Source organism: Chelon labrosus (assembly GCF_963514085.1).
Source record: "Chelon labrosus genome assembly, chromosome: 4".
NCBI lineage: Eukaryota > Metazoa > Chordata > Actinopteri > Mugiliformes > Mugilidae > Chelon > Chelon labrosus.
In genome coordinates, this window is record NC_140340.1 from 21,649,122 (window position 1) to 21,668,251 (window position 19,130).

The window sequence follows — 19,130 nt, forward strand, 5'->3', positions numbered from 1 at the left end:
GGTAACACCCACAGATGTTTCTATTTAATCCTAAACTCCCCACCAGTCTTTTAGAACTGAAGACTGAAGAAACATCTTCAGGAAACTCAGTTGTTGTATGCGGAGTCTCAGGTGCTCTACTTCTTCAGTCATTCCGTTTGCGAGGATTTACACATGTGCCGTATTCCTTCCATTTCCTAATGATGGATTTTACTCCAGTGTATACATTCAGCGACTTGCCTTTACTTTTGTACATCCCATACATGGGTAAAGAATGACATTTGTGCAAATATGACTTATACTTTTCAAAAACACTTTTTCTCGAAATTGCTTGACGAGTTTTTTCCTCTTCGTTGTGTAAGTATAGCCAGGGACACTGATAAACCAGTTTTCAAAAGTTTTACAGTATTATCTTCTTGTGTTTAAGCCATGTATTCCTCTCTACAATTTTAACAGTAAGTTAAAAGTCTGCCAGACATGAAGAGGCACTCCTCCAGTGCATGACAAATCCTCACGTGTTTCATAACTCACACGCAAAGCAGGAAACGGACATTGGTCTTGGCGCTAAAATAAAGACAATCCGCTCCCCGTAACACAAAAACTGCAACGTCCACAAAGAGAGAACAGCTACAGGAGGACCTGCTTCAACCTGATATTGACTTCAATCTGTAAAAGTGAGTTTTCAGAGAACTACAAATCAAGATGAGAATAACTTTGTAGAAAAGTAAGTGTTACCTTACCATACCTTCATGTTTTAACTTTGTGCCTCCTGTTTACAGCCTCAGTCTGTGATAAAATGGCCTCTGCAATGGAGGAAGATCTGACCTGTACAATCTGTCAGGAAATATTCAGAGACCCTGTTATCCTGTCATGCAGCCACAGCTTTTGTAATAACTGTCTGAAGAGATGGTGGAGAGAGAAACAAATACGTGAGTGTCCCATTTGTAAGACTACAGCTGGAAGAAAACACCCACCAAGTAACTTGTCTTTAAGGAACCTGTGTGAGGCCTTCGTACTGGAGAGAGGTCAGAAAGCTTCTACAAAGACTGAGCCTCTCTGCAGTCTGCACTCTGAGAAACTTAAACTCTTCTGTCTGGATCATCAGCAGTCAGTGTGTGTCATCTGTCGAGACTCAAAAACACACACCAATCATAAATTCAGACCAATTGATGAAGCTGTACAGGATCACAAAAATGAGCTTCAGAAAACCTTGAAGCCTGTACAGGAGAAACTGAAGATCTTTCAGCAGGTGAAAGAAAACTGTGATCAAACAGCAGAACACATTAAGGTCCAGGCTCAACAAACAGAGAGGCAGATTAAGGAGCAGTTTAAGAAGCTTCACCAGTTTCTACAAGAGGAAGAGGAGGCCAGAATCACTGCTCTGAGGAAGGAAGTGGAGCAGAAGAGTCTGAAGATGAAGGGGAAGATTGATGCTCTGAGCAGAGAGATAGCAGCTCTTTCAGACACAATCAGAGTCACAGAGAAGGAGCTGAGAGCTGAAGACGTATCATTCCTGCTGAACTACAAGGCTGCAGTGGAAAGAGTCCAGCAGCGCCCCCTGATGGAGGATCCACAGCTGGTCTCAGGAGCTCTCATAGATGTGGCCAAACATCTGGGCAACCTGACCTACAACATCTGGAACAAGATAAAGGAGAAGGTCTCCTTCACTCCTGTGATTCTGGATCCAAACACTGCTCGTCCAGGCCTCATCCTGTCTGAAGATCTGACCAGTGTGATACTCGGACCGAAAAAGCAGCTTCCCAACAACCCAGAAAGGTTTGACAAATATCCAATGGTCCTTGGCTCTGAGAGCTTTAACTCAGGTACTCACCGTTGGGATGTTGAAGTTGGAGACAGTACAGGCTGGATTGTTGGTGTGGCTAAAGAATCTTTTGGAAGAAAGGGGAATTCCGGCATGAGGTCTGGAGTATGGGGAATATTGTTGTATATGGGTAAATATACCACATTGTCTCCAACAGATCTCGCCTGTGATCTTCCTGTGAAGAAGCTTCAGAAAATCAGAGTTCATCTGGACTGGAACAAAGGAAAACTGTCCTTCTCTGATCCTGACACTAACAAACATATACACACCTTCACACACACTTTCACTGAGAAGATGTTTCCAGTCACTGGCACCTTGAACTTACTGCCACTGAAAATATTGCCAGAGTCACATGATAAGGAAGAGGAAGACCATGAGGATGAGGATGAGGATTTGGAAGAGGAAGACGATGAGGATGAGGATGAGGATGAGGATGAGGATGACAGTGAGGATGACAATGAATGAGGATAATCTGTTCGGGTTCTGATAACATACATGGGTTCTAATAACCCATGTATGATGCATCACCTCATGTAATCTTGCTTGTATCGTGCACAGGGATGCTTTAATTAGTTGCACCTCTCACAATGTTTTACATTTTTGCATAACAATGACTCAAAACATCAACAGATTTTCCTGGAAGTAGACAAAGAGAGCCCAATCAACCAAATGAAACAGAAATATTATACTTATGTGTTTATTTAGAAAAAACACACTCTTAATAAAGATAGATAGATATAATTGATATATGCTGCATGTATGCTTCATCCAGATGATTAAGTGAAAAAAAAAAGGACCAAGATGGATTTAAGAAGGCATTTTATTATTTTATTTCAAATAATTGTTGGGCCCCTGGTGGCTTTAAGGACCCATAACAAGCTCATCTTAAGGGCTCAGTGGATCAGACTCACTGCTGTTGTGTGTACGTCTGTTCGCCTGTGGTTGTTTGCTGGATACGTTTCTGAGGATTATGTTTGTAGAATGACTCTTGTGTCCAGATAGCGTCTCGTACGGCCGCCTTGGTGCATTGCTGTTCATCGTTTTCTTTAGTTTTGTTTTTAAATGTGGTATTTTTCGCATCAAGACAAATTCCTTGTTCCTAGCATACGTGGCAAAAATTATGATTCTAAAAAACTGAGAGTTCCGTTTTATTTATGTCACATTAACTGATCTGTAGGTGTCAAAGAGGTCAACGTCTTCCTGCAGATTCCACTTTCCTCCTTGTCACTGCTCTACTACTGGCCAGGAGAACACTTTGCTTCACCAGCAGGTGTCAGCAAACGCAGACTGATAACAAACATGTAGGGTAAAGACTGACAGTTGTGCAAATATTACTTCTATGATTTTTTATTTTTTTTTGCGTGAATGTATGTTGAATAAACTATGTTCATGGCCTGTATGTATTCTTTGCTGTACTGTGTACTATAATTTGTGTATATTCACGTATCCTCCATTGTCATCACATATTATAGGAACACAGAGATTGTGTAACAACATCCACCTTTGCCTTAACATCGAGAAGTAGCTGATGACGGAAAAAGCGTCAGAAAGGTAGTAATTCAACTAGATGATCATTATGGATGATGGAGTTTGTGGTTCTGTTAAACTGGATTGAAGTAAACACACAAGTGTTTCTCTTATTTAGTCTAGCCCCTGACAGTATCTCTCTAATACTAAAACTATGCAATATACATGCATATTCACAATTAATTGTTGTCCTCCAATTTGATTAAAACTGAAAAGCAAGGACTCCAGGAAGAGTAGCCACAGTTAAACAGTCCATTGTCTAATGGTGATCTAAATTCAACTTAATACATTATTTTCATATGTCCTAAATTAATGCACGGCTTGAATTATGGTTTTGAGGATATAGGCTGTATCTCCTTTATTCTCTTCCCCCCATTAATGTTCCCCTTTCAGTTACGAATGAGTGACTTGTTCTGTTTAGTTCAAGCAGTCAGCCTTGGCTGCAGTCTCTCTCAGCAAGTAGTCTCCTTAAAACTATCAGCAGTATGTTACAGTAACAGTGAGCTGTCACAGTGAGCCATTTTCAATGTTAGATATCTTTGCATGTTGTCATGATCACATAATACTTGTTTAATCAGCTAAAGAGCATAGAGATAGTATCTCTCCCATGCTCTTTTTAGTGTCTACACTCTCAATTCAATGTACCCTATCAGGTAAAACACAGGCTACTTTTGCTTTTCACTGGCCTCTAACAAAAATATGAGGTGTGGACAATGATATGGTATGTTTTGACTCCATGTTACATTCTTTATGAATATGGGTTTCTATAATTCAACCATTTATATTGTAAGGTATGTTTCTGTACGGTATTTCAAATTGGTGCTCCGTGTGCCCCCTTTCAACTTTGAGCACCTGCCCCTCCAAAGGTCTCTGCACGGCCCTGCTCCAGTGTACGTTCAGCGACTTGCCATTACTTTTGTACATCCCTTCACTTATACTTTTCAAAAACACTTTTTCTCTGAGTTGCTTGAAGAGTTCTTTCTTCTTCAGGGTGTAAGAATAGCCTGGGACACTGATAAACCAGTTTTCAAAAGTGTTAAAGTAGTATCTTCTTGTGTTTAAGCCATGCTTCTTTTTCCGAAATTCTCTATCATTTTAGCAATAAGTGAAACTGAAAGCCTTCACCGCCAGACATGAATAGGCACGCCTCCAGTGCATGACAAATCCCCAGTAAAGTGGTGTGCGACACCACTAGATTTGGTACCAATCCACTACCAAGTAAATATAGGGCCAGTCTCGCTGATACCGATACCGATATTGAAACTTTTTAATAATTACGGTGGATGTATCATCAATCTGAATCAATCTAAATCTGAATGAATTTTCATGACATTTAGGTGTTTTTGTGATTTGCCTTTTGGATTATTAATCAGTTAAAATCCAGTACAGAGTTTGGGTAAAGGTTGTAAGTAAATAGAAAATATTTTATTATCACAATAAAAGTTTTTGTTCATAAACAACACAAAATGATCACTTGAGGACAAATGAAGACATTTTTTTTTTTTTTTCATAAACTACAATGCAATTATAAAACTAAATCTCTCCCTTCATTACACGTCTTTCTGGATTTTTTTTTCTTAAATAAAGTGTACAAAATGATCACTCCACAACAAATATTATAAATAATGTAAGGAAGTATTCAGGAAGTACAATACAAGAAGACATTTCTCCCTTTTAGTGCACTTTTTTTTCTTCTTTCCAGAGGTCTGTCGGGGCCAGGGGACGGGGATTTTAAAAATTCCCATATAGGTTTGTTGTGTTACCACTGTATCTTACAGCCTTTTTGCTAATTGTACAACTTTCGTTTCATTTTCGGCCTGAAAATATAACTAGACATTGCTCCGCTTTCTCTCTGTCATTCCCCGTCTCTGTGCTGTGTGTAATGCAAGGCTGCTTGCCGGGTGTGGCTGGTAGCGGTGGGCGGAGCTTGGTTACCTGGCGCCGCGGACTCACGTGACGATAGAACAAATTACACACAAGAGGGGGAGGAGCAAAGTGAGCCTGCTCTTCTCTGTGACATCAGCAGCAGACAAACACGGTCAGGTCGCCTCTTTGATGAAACGAGAGAAACTGAAACTTAATTATTAACGTATTAACGTATTTCGTAACTCGTACCCAAAGCAGGGAACAGAGCTTGCCGCTGAAATAAAGACAATCAGCTCCTTCTCTACAATTTTAACAGTAAGTGAAACTGCAAGCCTGCCAGACATGAAGAGGCACTCCTCCAGTGCATGACAAATCCCCACGACGTGTTTCATAACTCACACCCAAAGGAAAAGGACGTTGGTCTTGGAGCTAAAGACAATCCGCTCCCCGTAACACAAAAACTGCAACGTCCACAGAGAGAGAACAGCTACAGGAGGACCTGCTTCAACCTGATATTGACTTCAATCTGTGAATGTGAGTTTTCAGAGAACTACAAATCAAGATGAGAATAACTTTGTAGAAAAGTAAGTGTTACCTTACCATACCTTCATGTTCTAACTTTGCGCCTCCTGTTTACAGCCTCAGTCTGTGATAAAATGGCCTCTGCAATGGAGGAAGATCTGACCTGTACAATCTGTCAGGAAATATTCAGAGCCTGTTATCCTGTCATGCAGCCACAGCTATTGTAATAACTGTCTGAAGAGATGGTGGAGAGAGAAACAAATACGTGAGTGTCCAATTTGTAAGAGTACATCTGGAAGAAAACACCCACCAAGTAACTTGTCTTTAAGGAACCTGTGTGAGGCCTTCGTACTGGAGAGAGGTCAGAAAGCTTCTACAAAGACTGAGCCTCTCTGCAGTCTGCACTCTGAGAAACTCAAACTCTTCTGTCTGGATCATCAACAGCCAGTGTGTGTCATCTGTCGAGACTCAAAAACACACACTAATCATAAAATCAGACCAATTGATGAAGCTGTACAGGATCACAAAAATGAGCTCCAGAAAACCTTGAAGCCTGTACAGGAGAAACTGAAGATCTTTCAGCAGGTGAAAGAAAACTGTGATCAAACAGCAGAACACATTAAGGTCCAGGCTCAACAAACAGAGAGGGAGATTAAGGAGCAGTTTAAGAAGCTTCACCAGTTTCTACAAGAGGAAGAGGAGGCCAGGATCACTGCTCTGAGGAAGGAAGAGGAGCAGAAGAGTCTGAAGATGAAGGAGAAGATTGATGCTCTGAGCAGAGAGATAGCAGCTCTTTCAGACACAATCAGAGTCACAGAGAAGGAGCTGAGAGCTGAAGACGTCTCATTCCTGCTGAACTACAAGGCTGCAGTGGAAAGAGTCCAACAGCACCCCCTGATGGATGATCCACAGCTGGTCTCAGGAGCTCTCATAGATGTGGCCAAACATCTGGGCAACCTGACCTTCAACATCTGGAACAAGATGAAGGAGAAGGTCTCCTACAGTCCTGTGATTCTGGATCCAAACACTGCTCATCCACAACTCATGCTGTCTGACGATCTGACCAATGTGAGACTCAGACAGAAAAAGGAGCTTCCCAACAACCCAGAAAGGTTTGACTGCTATCCAGTGGTTCTTGGCTCTGAGAGCTTTAACTCAGGTACTCACCGCTGGGATGTTGAAGTTGGAGACAGTGCAGACTGGATTGTTGGTGTGGCAAAAGAATTTTTTGGAAGAAAGGGGAAAATAATCATGAAGTCTGGAGTATGGGGAATATGGTTGTATAAGGGTAAATACAGAACATTGTCTCCAACAGATCTCTCCTCTGATCTTCCTGTGAAGAAGCTGCAGAAAATCAGAGTCCGTCTAGACTGGGACAAAGGAAAACTGTCGTTCTCTGATCTTGACACTAACGAACATATACACACCTTCACACACACTTTCACTGAGAAGATGTTTCCAATCATTTACACCTTGAACATACTGCCACTGAAAATATTACCAGAGTCAGATGATAAGGGAGAGGAAGAGGATGAGGATGACAATGAGGATGAGGATGAGGATGATGATGATGATGATGATGATGATGATGATGATGATGATGATGATGATGATAAGGATGAGGGTGAGGATGATGTAATGTTGATCCAATGATGAAGGTGAATGATGTCATCACTTACATAGCTTTCTGCCTTGGTGCTCCTGTTTATTCTCATAACAGTAATTTTATGAGTGCACTGTATACCCACTAATGTGTTTGACATCTAATAACCCATGTATGATGCATCACCTCATGTAATCTTGCTTGTATCGTGCACAGGGCTGCGTTTATTATTTGCACCTCTCACAATTTTCTACATTTCTGCATAAAAATGACTAAAAACATCAACGGACTTTCCTGGAAGTAGACAAAGAGAGCCCAATCAACCAAATGAAACAGAAATATTATACTTTTGTGTTTATTTAGAAAAAGACACTATATGTCAAAATATATGCTGCATGTATGCTTTATCCAGATGATTAAGTGAAATTCATATTTCAGAACGTGAATACAAAAGTCAGTGGAAATATTTCCTCTGTTGCTGTCAGTATATTTTTTACTTTTTTACTTTTCCCTGTTGTGTGAAATGAACTACCTTGCTTAACTACGTGCTGCTGTAACATGGTAAATTTCCCCACTGATGTATAAATTAAAGGATTATCTTAACTCATGTCTTATGTCAAAATAAGTCCATCATTATCTTATTTTTTAGATTATATTGTCAATATATCAATAGTTTCTGTTGTACTTGTTCAGATTAATAATAACAATACATTAATTATGTTCATGAAACAGAATTCATTAATACATGAATTATTACTGAAATGATACATGATAACATGTGCCTTAAATGTATGTAATTAACTTATAAATTAGACTTTTGTTTACTTTCATATAAGTTATCTGCATCCTTTTTTTTTCTTTTTTTTTTTAAACAGTTTGATTTATATGCTAATCCAGAATAAAGTGCATACTTAGTGAAATCTGTGACTCTGTATTTGGATGCTTTGGTCTCCATGGAAACCACGCAGACACTTGGTAGATGGTGATCCGGTGACTCAGCACAGCAAACACAACTATGGACTACTGTGGCATGCAAGGTCACCATGGCAACGGGGCTGGTGGGATTGCCGCTTGTAGATGTGACTCAGGCTGGTTGCCGGGTGAAACTGTACAGCACACAGAGAACAGCCTGTGAGCATCATCATTATATCATTAGTGGGTCATGTGACAGTGGTTTCCTGCGGCAGACAGAGTATAAAAGTTTAACAGCATTTAGCATGTTATCACACACTGTAGTGAAGTTGGAGGCAAATCAAAGGGTGTTTTAAACATTTTAGACACATTTTATTTTATTTCATCCGTTTTAATGCAGTGTAAATCGCGGTTCATGCCATGAAGCAACACTTTAGTGTAGAATCAATAATAAGTTTCAGAGCAGTCACAATTGTGTTGAAATATACTTTAACAAAGGATTCATCTGGTATTACACTATTAATTCTGTCATTTTTTACTCCATGAAACAAAGACATAAAATACATGGCAGTGCTCAAAACACAAACACACTCACTTGTCATTTCATTTAGTACACTTGAAATTGAACATACTAATGTAACAGTCCTGCTCTAAACCTGGTCTTCATGAAGGTTCTGGTGTTCAGCATTTATAGTTTCAAATAACTGAGAGAGCTGGTGGTTCAGCTGTGTTTTCACAACGTTTATGTTCAAATCAGAGACAGATTCTTTCAGTTGTAAAAAATTGTAAAAAATAAGCAAACAAACAAAAAAACATGATGGGTTTAAGAAGGCAAATAGAGTTTTTTTTTTTTTTTTTAAATAATTTTTGGGCCCCTGGTGGCTTTAAGGGGCCCATAACAAGCTCATCTTAAGGGCTCAGTGGATCAGACTCACTGCTGTGTGTACCTCTGTTCGCCTGTGGTTGTTCGCTGGATACGTTTCTGATGATGATGTCTGTAAAATGACTCTTGTGTCCGCCTTGGTGTATTGCTGTTCATCGTTTTCTTTAGTTTTGTTTTTAAATGTGCCATTTTTCGCATCAAGACAAATTCCTTGTTCCTAGCATACGTGGCAAAAATTATGATTCTAAAAAACTGAGAGTTCAATAATTAAATTAAATTAAAATAAATCAGGAGTTATTGCCACTTTATGTTTTTTTTTTTTTTTTTTCCTCATGGTCCAGTAGCAAATGTTCAGTGGCCCTGCATTTGACCTCTAACCAGGTACTGGAAGCAATGTTTTATTTTCCTTTAATACAACTTTATAATATATTAATTTGTAATATATTTATAATACTGTTTGCAGTTGTATATCCTCGATTGACAATGAGTGTCTACTCTCACTGTCTTACTACCTTTTTCTGTTACACCAAACTCTTTTATTTTTCCTCTGCCTAGCTCCGCCCCGCCGGAGTGCCGCGTCCTCAGCCCAAAGCGAGCCTCCACCATCAACGGACACGCAGCAACGTCAAGTCAGCCGAACTCTGCGACGAAAGGAAGCTGCACAGACTTCAAAATAAAATTTAATGCGTTAAATATTTTAGTTTTTAGTTTTTTGCTTTAACGGTTGTTTCTGTTGTTCTCACTGTGCATGTACCAACAAAAGTATAACTTCCTGATTAAAAAATAAAGACTCTTTCAAAGCCGTTTTATTTATGTCACGTTAACTGATCTGTAGGTGTCAAAGAGGTCAACGTCTTCCTGCAGATTCCACTTTCCTCCTAGTCACTGCTCTACTACTGGCCAGGACAACACTTTACTTCACCAGCAGGTGTCAGCAAACGCAGACTGATAACATACGTACATGTAGGGTAAAGACTGACAGTTGTGCAAATATTACGTCTATGATTATTTATTTTGTTTGTGAATGTATGTTGAATAAACTTTTGTTCATGGCCTGTATGTATTCTTTGCTGTACTGTGTGCTATAATTCGTGTATGTTCACATATCCTCCATTGTTGGCTTCATCACAGATTATAGGAATACAGAGATTGTGTAACAACATCCACCTTTGCCTTAACATCAAGAAGTAGCTGATGACGGAAAAAGCGTCAGAAAGGTAGTAATTCAAGTGGATGATCATTATGGATGATGGAGTTTGTGGTTCTATTAAACTGGATTGAAGTAAACACAAAAGTGTTTCTCTTATCTAGTGTAGCCCCTGACTACAGTGCCAAAATACCTGTCAAGTGAGTGTATGTGTGCATCTATCTATCTATCTATCTATCTATCTATCTATCTATCTATCTATCTATCTATCTATCTATCTATCATCATTACAATAAAAATGTAACACGTCATTTGACTGGACGACTTTTATTCTGAAACGCTTCTCCGGATGCGGTTTCCGCCGCGTCGCCTGCCTTGACGCACGGTTCGCCTCACTCATTCACTTCAGGTCGGGACTCCCATTGGAGCATTAGGAAGACGAAGGAGAGAGCGGCGGCTGCTGTCCAAACTCGCCCGAAAACAGCGTGAAAACATTCGGATTTCACTTCCAGACAACCCGCGACCGGAGCATTTAAACCCGACCCGGACGCCAGATAAGAGCCGTTCATTATATAGTCGAACTGGATCGATCCAGAGAGGCGTGCGTGTGTCTGTTCGTGTGTGCGCGTGTTTATATGCGTGTGTGTTTTCGTTTGGACGCACACAGTCACAGGTTGCTAGCGGAGTTAGCCACGTTAGCTGCGGTTTGCTTTTCCCTTCACTGGAACCAGCCGGAGCCAAACTTTAAATAAAAGCTGTCAGACATTTTTTCCTTCATTTTCTTCTCTCCCCCCCCCCGAAACAGGGTTCCGTGTGATTCAGTCAGGATGTGGTGCTTTTACGGACGTTTATCGAGTTGGCCGGCGGGTAGCATCGGCTGACCGAAGCCCAACGTTTGGATTTTACCTTTTTTTTTTTCTTTCCCCCCTCTGCTGTTTTTAGACTTTAGTTTTAAAGCGGACTACAACCTCTGGGTGTTGAAACTAACCCCTTCTATTAAATAAAAAACATATTTGTTGGAGGATTTCGAAACTTCTCGGCTTTCAGTTTTTTATTTTTTATTTTGGGACGTATATATATTTGGAAAAAAAGAAAAAGTTGGGAAGTTGAATTTTTTTTTTCTTTCCCCGAGCCTGTGGAAAAATGGATGCGGGTATAGAGAAGGAATGCAGCGCCTTGGGAGGGCTCTTCCAGCTCATCATGAACGACATGAAGGTAATAAAAACAATAATCCAATTAAATACATTTTTATAATCCTTACAAGTGACCTCAGTGCGTGAATCACTTTTCAAAGCAAGCCTGCCCACAGTTAGAGTTTAATCTAATTTTCTACACCTTACGTATCATTCTTTACTTCTATACTAGTATTTTTATGTGTTTTTATGATTATATATGTTCATTCCTCCTAAAAAAAAACATTTAACCATTGGCTCCATTCATTCTTAATGTAGATTTCCAGGTTTGCCTCACTTTTAAACTTCCCTCTGCATATCATCCGTGTTTACATGTCACGCTTGACACGCAGATTTGAGTCTTAAAGTGAAGGAGGTGATTCAAACAAAGAGCCCTAGGTATTAATGAGTGGATCCTGAAATCTAGTGGCTCAGTGTGGACTGTCTGGATGTTGGTTGGGAGGTGAGTGAGCAGAGGTTCAAGCTGGCGGTGGGCCATCTGAGAGGCTAACGGCGCTGGGTGGGGGTGGATTTTACCAGCTGTGTGCCCTTTGATGTTTGTCAAGCAGCCCCCCCCCCCCACCACCACCTTTTGCTGTCTGTCTGTGTCTCACTGCTCTCACGTGTCCAGCGTTAGAGACTCTCGTTCGCTTATTTCTGTCTTAAATAGGCAGTAAAGCGTGAGCTGTTTTTGCGCTTGTGTTTTGTGCCAACTGTAGTCTCGCTTGCTTCGTTTATATGGACACTAGTATTCTAATAATAGGAATAAAAATCCTCATGTTACCACCTCAGTTGAATCAGACTGACCTGGACCTGATGATCCATGATAACCATGTAAACACACGAATCCATTCTTTCTGAGCATGTTTGCTGCTCGTGGGGTAAACATCAGGCGATGAGTTTCCAGGAAACATGAAGGTAGAAAAACCACCAGAAGATGAACGAAAAACGTAGAAACATCTTGCTCATCTTCTAGTGAGTGATTTCACTGTTGTCAATAAAGGTTGGGGAAAAAAACAGCTTTTTCTGTTCTGTTTCCTGCAGATATGATTATCCACAGCAGCAGAACCACTTTCCCAGTTGAGTTCTGTCATCTGTCATTGTTGATGTTTTTTGGGCCATGTAAACACATCATTACATTATGACCACCTTCCTAATATTGTGTAGGTCTCCCTTGTGCCTCCAAAACTGTTGTGACTCATCAGAGAATGGACATGGGCCTTCTGAGGGTGTCCTGTGGTGTCTGGCAACAGGATGTTGTTAGTGGGGGGCCTTTGGATCCTATGGGTTGTTTGGAACGGCCTCTGTGGACCATCCCACAGATACTTGATCAGTTTGGGATGTAGTGAATTTGGAGGCCAGGTCAACACCTTGTGCTGGTCTTCATGTTTTTTTGAGTTGTACCTAAACTGTTTTTGTGTGTGTCTGTGTCAGTCTGCATCCTGCTGGGGATGGCTGGCGCCATCAAGGAGTGTCATTGCTATGGGATGGGTGGTACATGTCTAAGTAGAACGTTGTATTGTCACAAGAGTCAGTGTTATTTACTTCTCCTGTCAGTGGTTGTGATGTTGGTGCTGATCGGTGTATATCTGATCTGATCATTTTATTTAGTGTCCATGTAAACAGTTCTCCGGTCAGTTCTGTGGTTTCTAAAGTATAATATCAAATGTGTACAGTAAACAGAATCCCAAAGCCCTAAAACTTCTAAACTACAGAATTGTACAGTTGTAAAACTATTGTACAACAGTTTTAATCGTCACATTGGAAATAACAAACAGATTAATTGGTAAACATGATCAGTTGCAACTCTAGCTCTAATAAAAGTTGTCCTCATAGCCACAGTCTGCCTAAAATAACCTTCTTTGAACAGATTGCACAGCTTATTCACTTGACGTCTGGGAAACTTCTTGTGTTTCATTACAGCCAAGATAAGACAAAGGCCCTGTCCACACGTACGAAAACGATCTTTTTTCTCTCCGTTTTCGACGTCATCGTTTCAAGAAATATCCGCGTCTACACGGGTCCGTTTCTGCTCGACCGAAAACGCTACTTCCTATTCCAGGCCTATAAGTGGCGCTGTTTCGGTTTCAGAAATTCACCAAAAATGGAGAGGAAGAGGCGGAGCATGCGCACAAAGCTTGAGCGCTGTTTACAAATCGCCTTTTTTGCTCAGCGTGGTGGCACAGGAGCATGATATTTTGCCCTGGTAACCCTAATAGGCTCAATATCTTCTCCAGCAGGAAAACTAGCATGTAGTCCGCCATTGTTGTTGATGTTGTTACGAGACGTCTCGCTCACGGGAGGTGTAAGGCTGCTCGGGGGGGGGGGGGGGGGGCATACGATGACGTCATCGTTTTCGTTTTTCTGTGTCCACAAGGAAACGCTAGAGCTGCGTTTTCAAATTTCTCCACCCTGGGACCCGTTTTCAGAAAAGTGCGTTTTAGGGCTATGCGTTTACAGGATACGTCTGGACGCTCGGCCAAAACGATTAAAAAAAACCTCCGTTTTGGCGTATTTGCGTTTACGTGTGGACAGGGCCAAAGTAGACCAGTGTTTCCACAAAGTGTCACTGTCACAAAACCTTTTTTAAAAAGCCAGATAAATGTCACCTGTTCTTGGTTTGATGGAGCATTGATGAGATCTAAGCATTAGTATGAAAACAACGTCTCTAAAGTTCAACCTTCTACTTTATGTTTGTAGGCTAGTTTTAGTCGCAACATGCCACCAAATGTATAAAGATGTGCAAGAGGACCGGAAACATCTTGAAAGTACTAAAAGTACATCTGCCACTTGTTATGTGATGCTCTACTGTGACTAGTGATGTCCCGATCAAGTATTTTGTCCACCAATCCGATTCTCAAGCTTGTAATATTGAGCATCGACCGAGCCGAGTTGTGATCCGTTTTAAGTAAACTAAAATTCCTCCCCTGGAGATTCATAAAGACTTTACTTTTCTTCCTTGTATTCTCCTAGATGTGACTGTGTTTAGTCCAATAAATAATTCTGTCAAAGTTAATGTCGTATGGAGAGGGTAGCTTGTACCTTGACTCCAGAAAACCTGTGTTCTCTACTCCAGAAATGTCCTGGTCATCCAACGCCATAAACTCCTTAACACTCTCTGGAATATTTTTCTCCTTGACATTATGTCCAGGAAACTTTTCTCTTCTTTTCAACATTCAGTGTTTGTTGTTGTTGTTCCGGTGCAGCCTTTGCCTGAGTGCACTCCACTGATTCTGTTTAGGGATTTTTGTAGGTGTTGAATCAAGTTGGTAGTATTGAATGATGGTCTTCTACTACCACCTCACCAAACATCCACTTTGCACAGTTAACAAATTTCTGTCTGACTGACTTCATGTTCCAGAGTTAAGTTCTTCCACCAGTAGACGTGTTTAGTCACCTCCTGTTGGTTCTTCTTCTTTTTTTATGGCAGACCTAACTAAAGCTCAAGCTTGAGCATCCCTGTATAGCACATTGTCTGATTCTACTACTCGAAGGTCACCTTGCTGTTGTCTATGACTACAGAGGAGCCCAAAGTTTGATCTATATGAGGCTGTTTCTCATTTCATTCAGAAGTTAAAAACGGTTTGCACGTAACGTGATGGAACTTGCAGACATCCTGTGGTGAGAACAGCGAGCAGTACACATGAGTCACTTCTGCGGTCAGATAACAGGGAAGAGGGCTGTTCATGGAGGACTGTGTGTGATTCAGCGCTTGTGGCATCATATCCTGGTATTTTACCAACCTGGAACAGACCCAACAGGGGCACTCCTGCCATCTGCCACACGCACAGAAGTCATGTCTAATTAAGTGGAGAGTTGCTGCTCAGATAAATCTCTCCTCAGGGCATCATAACATGTCCACGAAGAGCTCACTCTTTGAATGAGCCAATAAACATGGAGGCGCAGAGGCCTCTTCCAAATTGTAGGTCATTTTATGAAATAACCAAGCCGAAGAATTTTTAAAATGTCGTGAAAAGAATCTCCACAATATAGCCAAACGAAATACAGTTCAGATATCATTAACAGTTTCTGTTTGTCCAGATCTTTCAGGAGTTAGAAACAATACATGGCCCCTGGATATTACCCAATGCAGGTCAGATATTGAGTGTTGCAATTTATCTGGAAGGTCTTTCATAACATCGGATTGCGCATTGTGGGTTTTTTTCCACACTGAGCAAATGAAGGAATAGTCTTGAAAGAAGGAATTCAGTGGCCTCTTCTTATCGTGGTAAAAAGAGAAACAATAAAGGTTTTCATAATTGATTAGTTTGTGTCATTTCAACTGCTTAGAGTTGATCTTCCTTTTAGTGATTGAAAGATTTTAAGTTTAAGCCAAGAGTTGCCAAAAGTTCGTGAGGAGGGGCTACAATCAGTTTTGGTCCATTTCCCTTTGTTTTTAACATTTAGAGCTGTTTGTATAGCTAACATTTAACCTGCGTTTACATAGGTTGACAGTTGCCGATGCAGCGTTGTTGTATTTGACCAATCAGCTCTCCTATGCTTGGGAAGTGCCTCCTTTAGGAACTTAAAAAAGACAATTAAAATACCTTTAAAACTACAAAAACATCCTGTGGTATGAAAGTGGCTTTTTCCAGTAGGCTCCATATTTTTATCCTAATATTTTCTGTGTTTGTATAGACCGCCATCCTCACACACCTAAGTACTGGGGAAAATGACTAAATCTCATCTTTGACTCTTGTTCATTTAATGACAAATAATGTGGTCATTGTGGTCCTGTGGTCATCAGTGTGCGTTTTCTACTGCTTAATATTCTGCTTTTTACCCTAATACTTTGTCACCTGTGCTATCTGCTCCAGATCGATCTTGAGACTGGTTTCGCATGGCAAATTTTGGTACAAGACCCAAAGCCTAACACTGGCTCCAACTCTTTAGAGCACCATCAGGCCTTGGTTGATTTCAGAGATGCACAAAAGCAAAAACACGAGAAAAATGTGAAACTAGAGGGAAAATATTGTGGAAATTAGTGTTAGTTTTAAGTAAAATTCTTTTGAAACTGAAATCTCTAAACAAATTGATATCAAACTGAATCAAGTCGGGACCGAATCGATTCAGGAAATTGGCAGCGATACCCAGCCCTAGTTTTAAATTCTCAAAAACGGTCAGTGGAGACCACAGCAGCCTTGAATGAGCGTGGGCAATTCTCCCTCCTTCTGCCTCCTACACTCCATCTACTCTGGTGTCTGAGCTCTTTTCTGTGTGGCAATAATTTCAGGAAAATTCACAGTTTATCAACATTTATTTATTAGCGTTGAGCGGTCGCTCAAGGTTGTGTAAGGTGCACCGAGAAACTCGACAAATCTGACTCGTTAGTTTTAGTGGCGTAATTACAGAATGACGGGGACACAGCAGCTCTCAGGTATAAATGTTTTCACTGGTGTAGGCTCTGCTTGGACTGATTACGGGACTATTAGTCGTTCTCGTTGGCAGAATTATTAAAAGCTGATCAAGGAACGAATTAAGTCCACAAGCGAGTGAGGAGACATTAAGATGAGCCACGTTGGGGGAGAGGCGCTTTCAATACTTGGGAGTTTCCAAATTGCCCGTTATGTTTTAACGTGAAGTCATTCAATTATCACATCTTGTGCTAACATCCTGTTTGATTATAAAATGAGTCAGCGCTCGGTAGAAAATCTGTCCCGCAGCAGCTCTGGGGACCTTTGAGTTCCTCCGCAGAGAGACAGACAGCTTATTGATTTCTGTCTCGGCTATATCAGGAGTGACATTATGAGCCATCGACCTTCCACACTCCTCCATCTATCCCCCCATCCTGACATGCTTAGTATGTTCCTCCACTCTCTCTTTCATGCGCTCACTCTTATTCTCCACCCCCATCTCTCTTCTTCGTCTTCTCTCTTTCTGTTTTGTAGTTTTCTCCCCTCACTAGCTCCACCTTTGATATAATTCTCTGCTTCATGTTTTATGATTGAACCCCCCTGTTGGTTTCTGAGTGACCTTCTGTATGTATGTGTTGTCTTGTGTTTATACATACATGTTATATTTGTGTGTGTGTGTGTTACAGTGGCTGTCCTGTGTTGTGTACTGAAGGTGAACTGAGAAAGGGACAGTAGTAGCGTGTGTGTGTAGAATAGCAAGTAGTGTTCACTTTTTAGACAGACACTCATAGTAAACAACTGTCAAGTGCATTATTGTGTTTTATAATCTTTCACGTCTTTATATAATTAACCGTGGGTGTGTGAGAAGGCTTTCCCCACACACTGTTGGCCGTAATGCAATGCCGTGTCGCCAGCGTTTAGTCACACTGCTGATATGGCACTTTATAGTTCCTGATAGTTGGGTGTGTTTGTGGGAGTGCTTGATTTCAGAGTCAAGAGTCATGACTGACTGGAAAATAGGCAGCCTCAGGTGAAAGTGGGCGTCAACACACACGTTGAATTCTTCAAACACTTTGCCGCAGAACAGACCAAACTTTTATTTTTGTTCAATTAATTAATACGTCGATTACTTTTCGATCATTGTATCGACTATTGTCTGAGTACTCGTTAATCTTTTGGTAACTACTAAAATTTAACAGAGCTAAATTAATTCAAACATAATGATGACATATTTGAAAACGGCATATGAGTGAGGATATACCAAATGATACCATTCGATAAAAGTTCTGATTTATTGAGTGTAATTAGGAAGGATATTTTTACTATATTCAGTCATTAATTAGCATACACTGAGTATGATTTAAGTCCAGTGACTTGTGCTGTTTGTAATTAAAACTCCTGTAGTAGAGGGTCACCATTCATAGTAACGTTAACCTAACCTACATGTCTATGTGAGAGGAAACACAGCACAGGACACGTAAGACACAGGGTGAACATGGAAACTCCATATATACTAAGCCTGCAGTTATGTTTGTATCCTGAAATGTTGTGCATCATTTTCATCTCAAGAATTTAAACTTTCCAGTGGTGTATAACGTGTTGGCACATAGTCAGCGGGCTGAGTTAATCCCTGGTTAAGTTGCAAAAATAGCCGTCGGAACATCAATGGGCTAAACTTCTATTCAAATATAATCATGATGGGTACAAAAAACCCCAACTTGATTCTTCAAGCTGCTGTAGGGTGTTATGTTTAAACTGTGCGGTGTCAGCAAACTTCGTCAGACTACTGTATTGACTACTGACAGAGACGCTGTAACTTATGCACATAGCCCGTACCGGTACGAGGCATTTATGCTTGTGCGCTCGTCAGTCTGACTCGCTCTCCACAAACGCCACCCAAACGCTAGACGGCGATGTGTCTTTTTCGCGAGCCGGGTTAATTTTTGTTTCTACTTACTGCTTCACTTTCCACTTTGTGCTTCACTTTCAACAATGGCCCCTTTCAACATGAAGGAACAGCGGCTCTACTAAAAGCTTCTTCACCCTATGGCGACTAACTTTCGCCGAAGACGAGTCATGCAAATGTTTGTGTCTCCGAACCTCCTCAGTTAATATTTCCTCGATGTGTTCAGTCTGTATTGATCCAAAATTATCAATTACAAAATTGTGGCGATGGAGAAGCAACTGGAAAAACAACATTTCTGGGGAGGTGCATGTCAGCTATGGCAGTAGGGTCTGCGCAGGGTCTGCGTACGCTCTGTGCTATCGCCGTAGCTTCTGCATCAGTTTGAAGCAGAAGTCTATACTGCCTATTGATGTGGGGTTTGCCCTCCTTGTTTTCAC

The 19,130-nt window shown here is 40.8% G+C and overlaps 2 protein-coding genes and 1 pseudogene across 4 annotated transcripts in view; all 3 read left to right on the plus strand.

Annotated features, from left to right (window-relative positions):
• Positions 1–775: 775 nt before the first annotated feature.
• On the plus strand, positions 776–2,266 carry LOC311486928 (nuclear factor 7, ovary-like; the record flags this gene model as incomplete). Its single annotated transcript, XM_084542949.1, has 1 exon — positions 776–2,266. The coding sequence occupies one exon, from the start codon at positions 776–778 to the stop codon at positions 2,264–2,266; it is 1,491 nt and encodes a 496-aa protein (XP_084399075.1).
• Positions 2,267–5,850: 3,584 nt separating this feature from the next.
• LOC311486574 (E3 ubiquitin-protein ligase TRIM39-like) lies at positions 5,851–7,708 on the plus strand (annotated as a pseudogene). The gene has a single exon. The product of its transcript is annotated as an E3 ubiquitin-protein ligase TRIM39-like (transcript).
• Positions 7,709–10,549: 2,841 nt separating this feature from the next.
• mtss1 (MTSS I-BAR domain containing 1) overlaps positions 10,550–19,130 on the plus strand; it is a 62,287-nt gene continuing 53,706 nt past the window's right edge. For both annotated transcript variants that reach the window (XM_084542466.1, XM_084542465.1), the window contains exon 1: positions 10,550–11,476. In XM_084542466.1, coding sequence (XP_084398592.1) covers positions 11,405–11,476 — 72 coding nt within the window. In that variant the 5' untranslated portion in view covers positions 10,550–11,404. The remainder of the gene's footprint in view (positions 11,477–19,130) is intronic.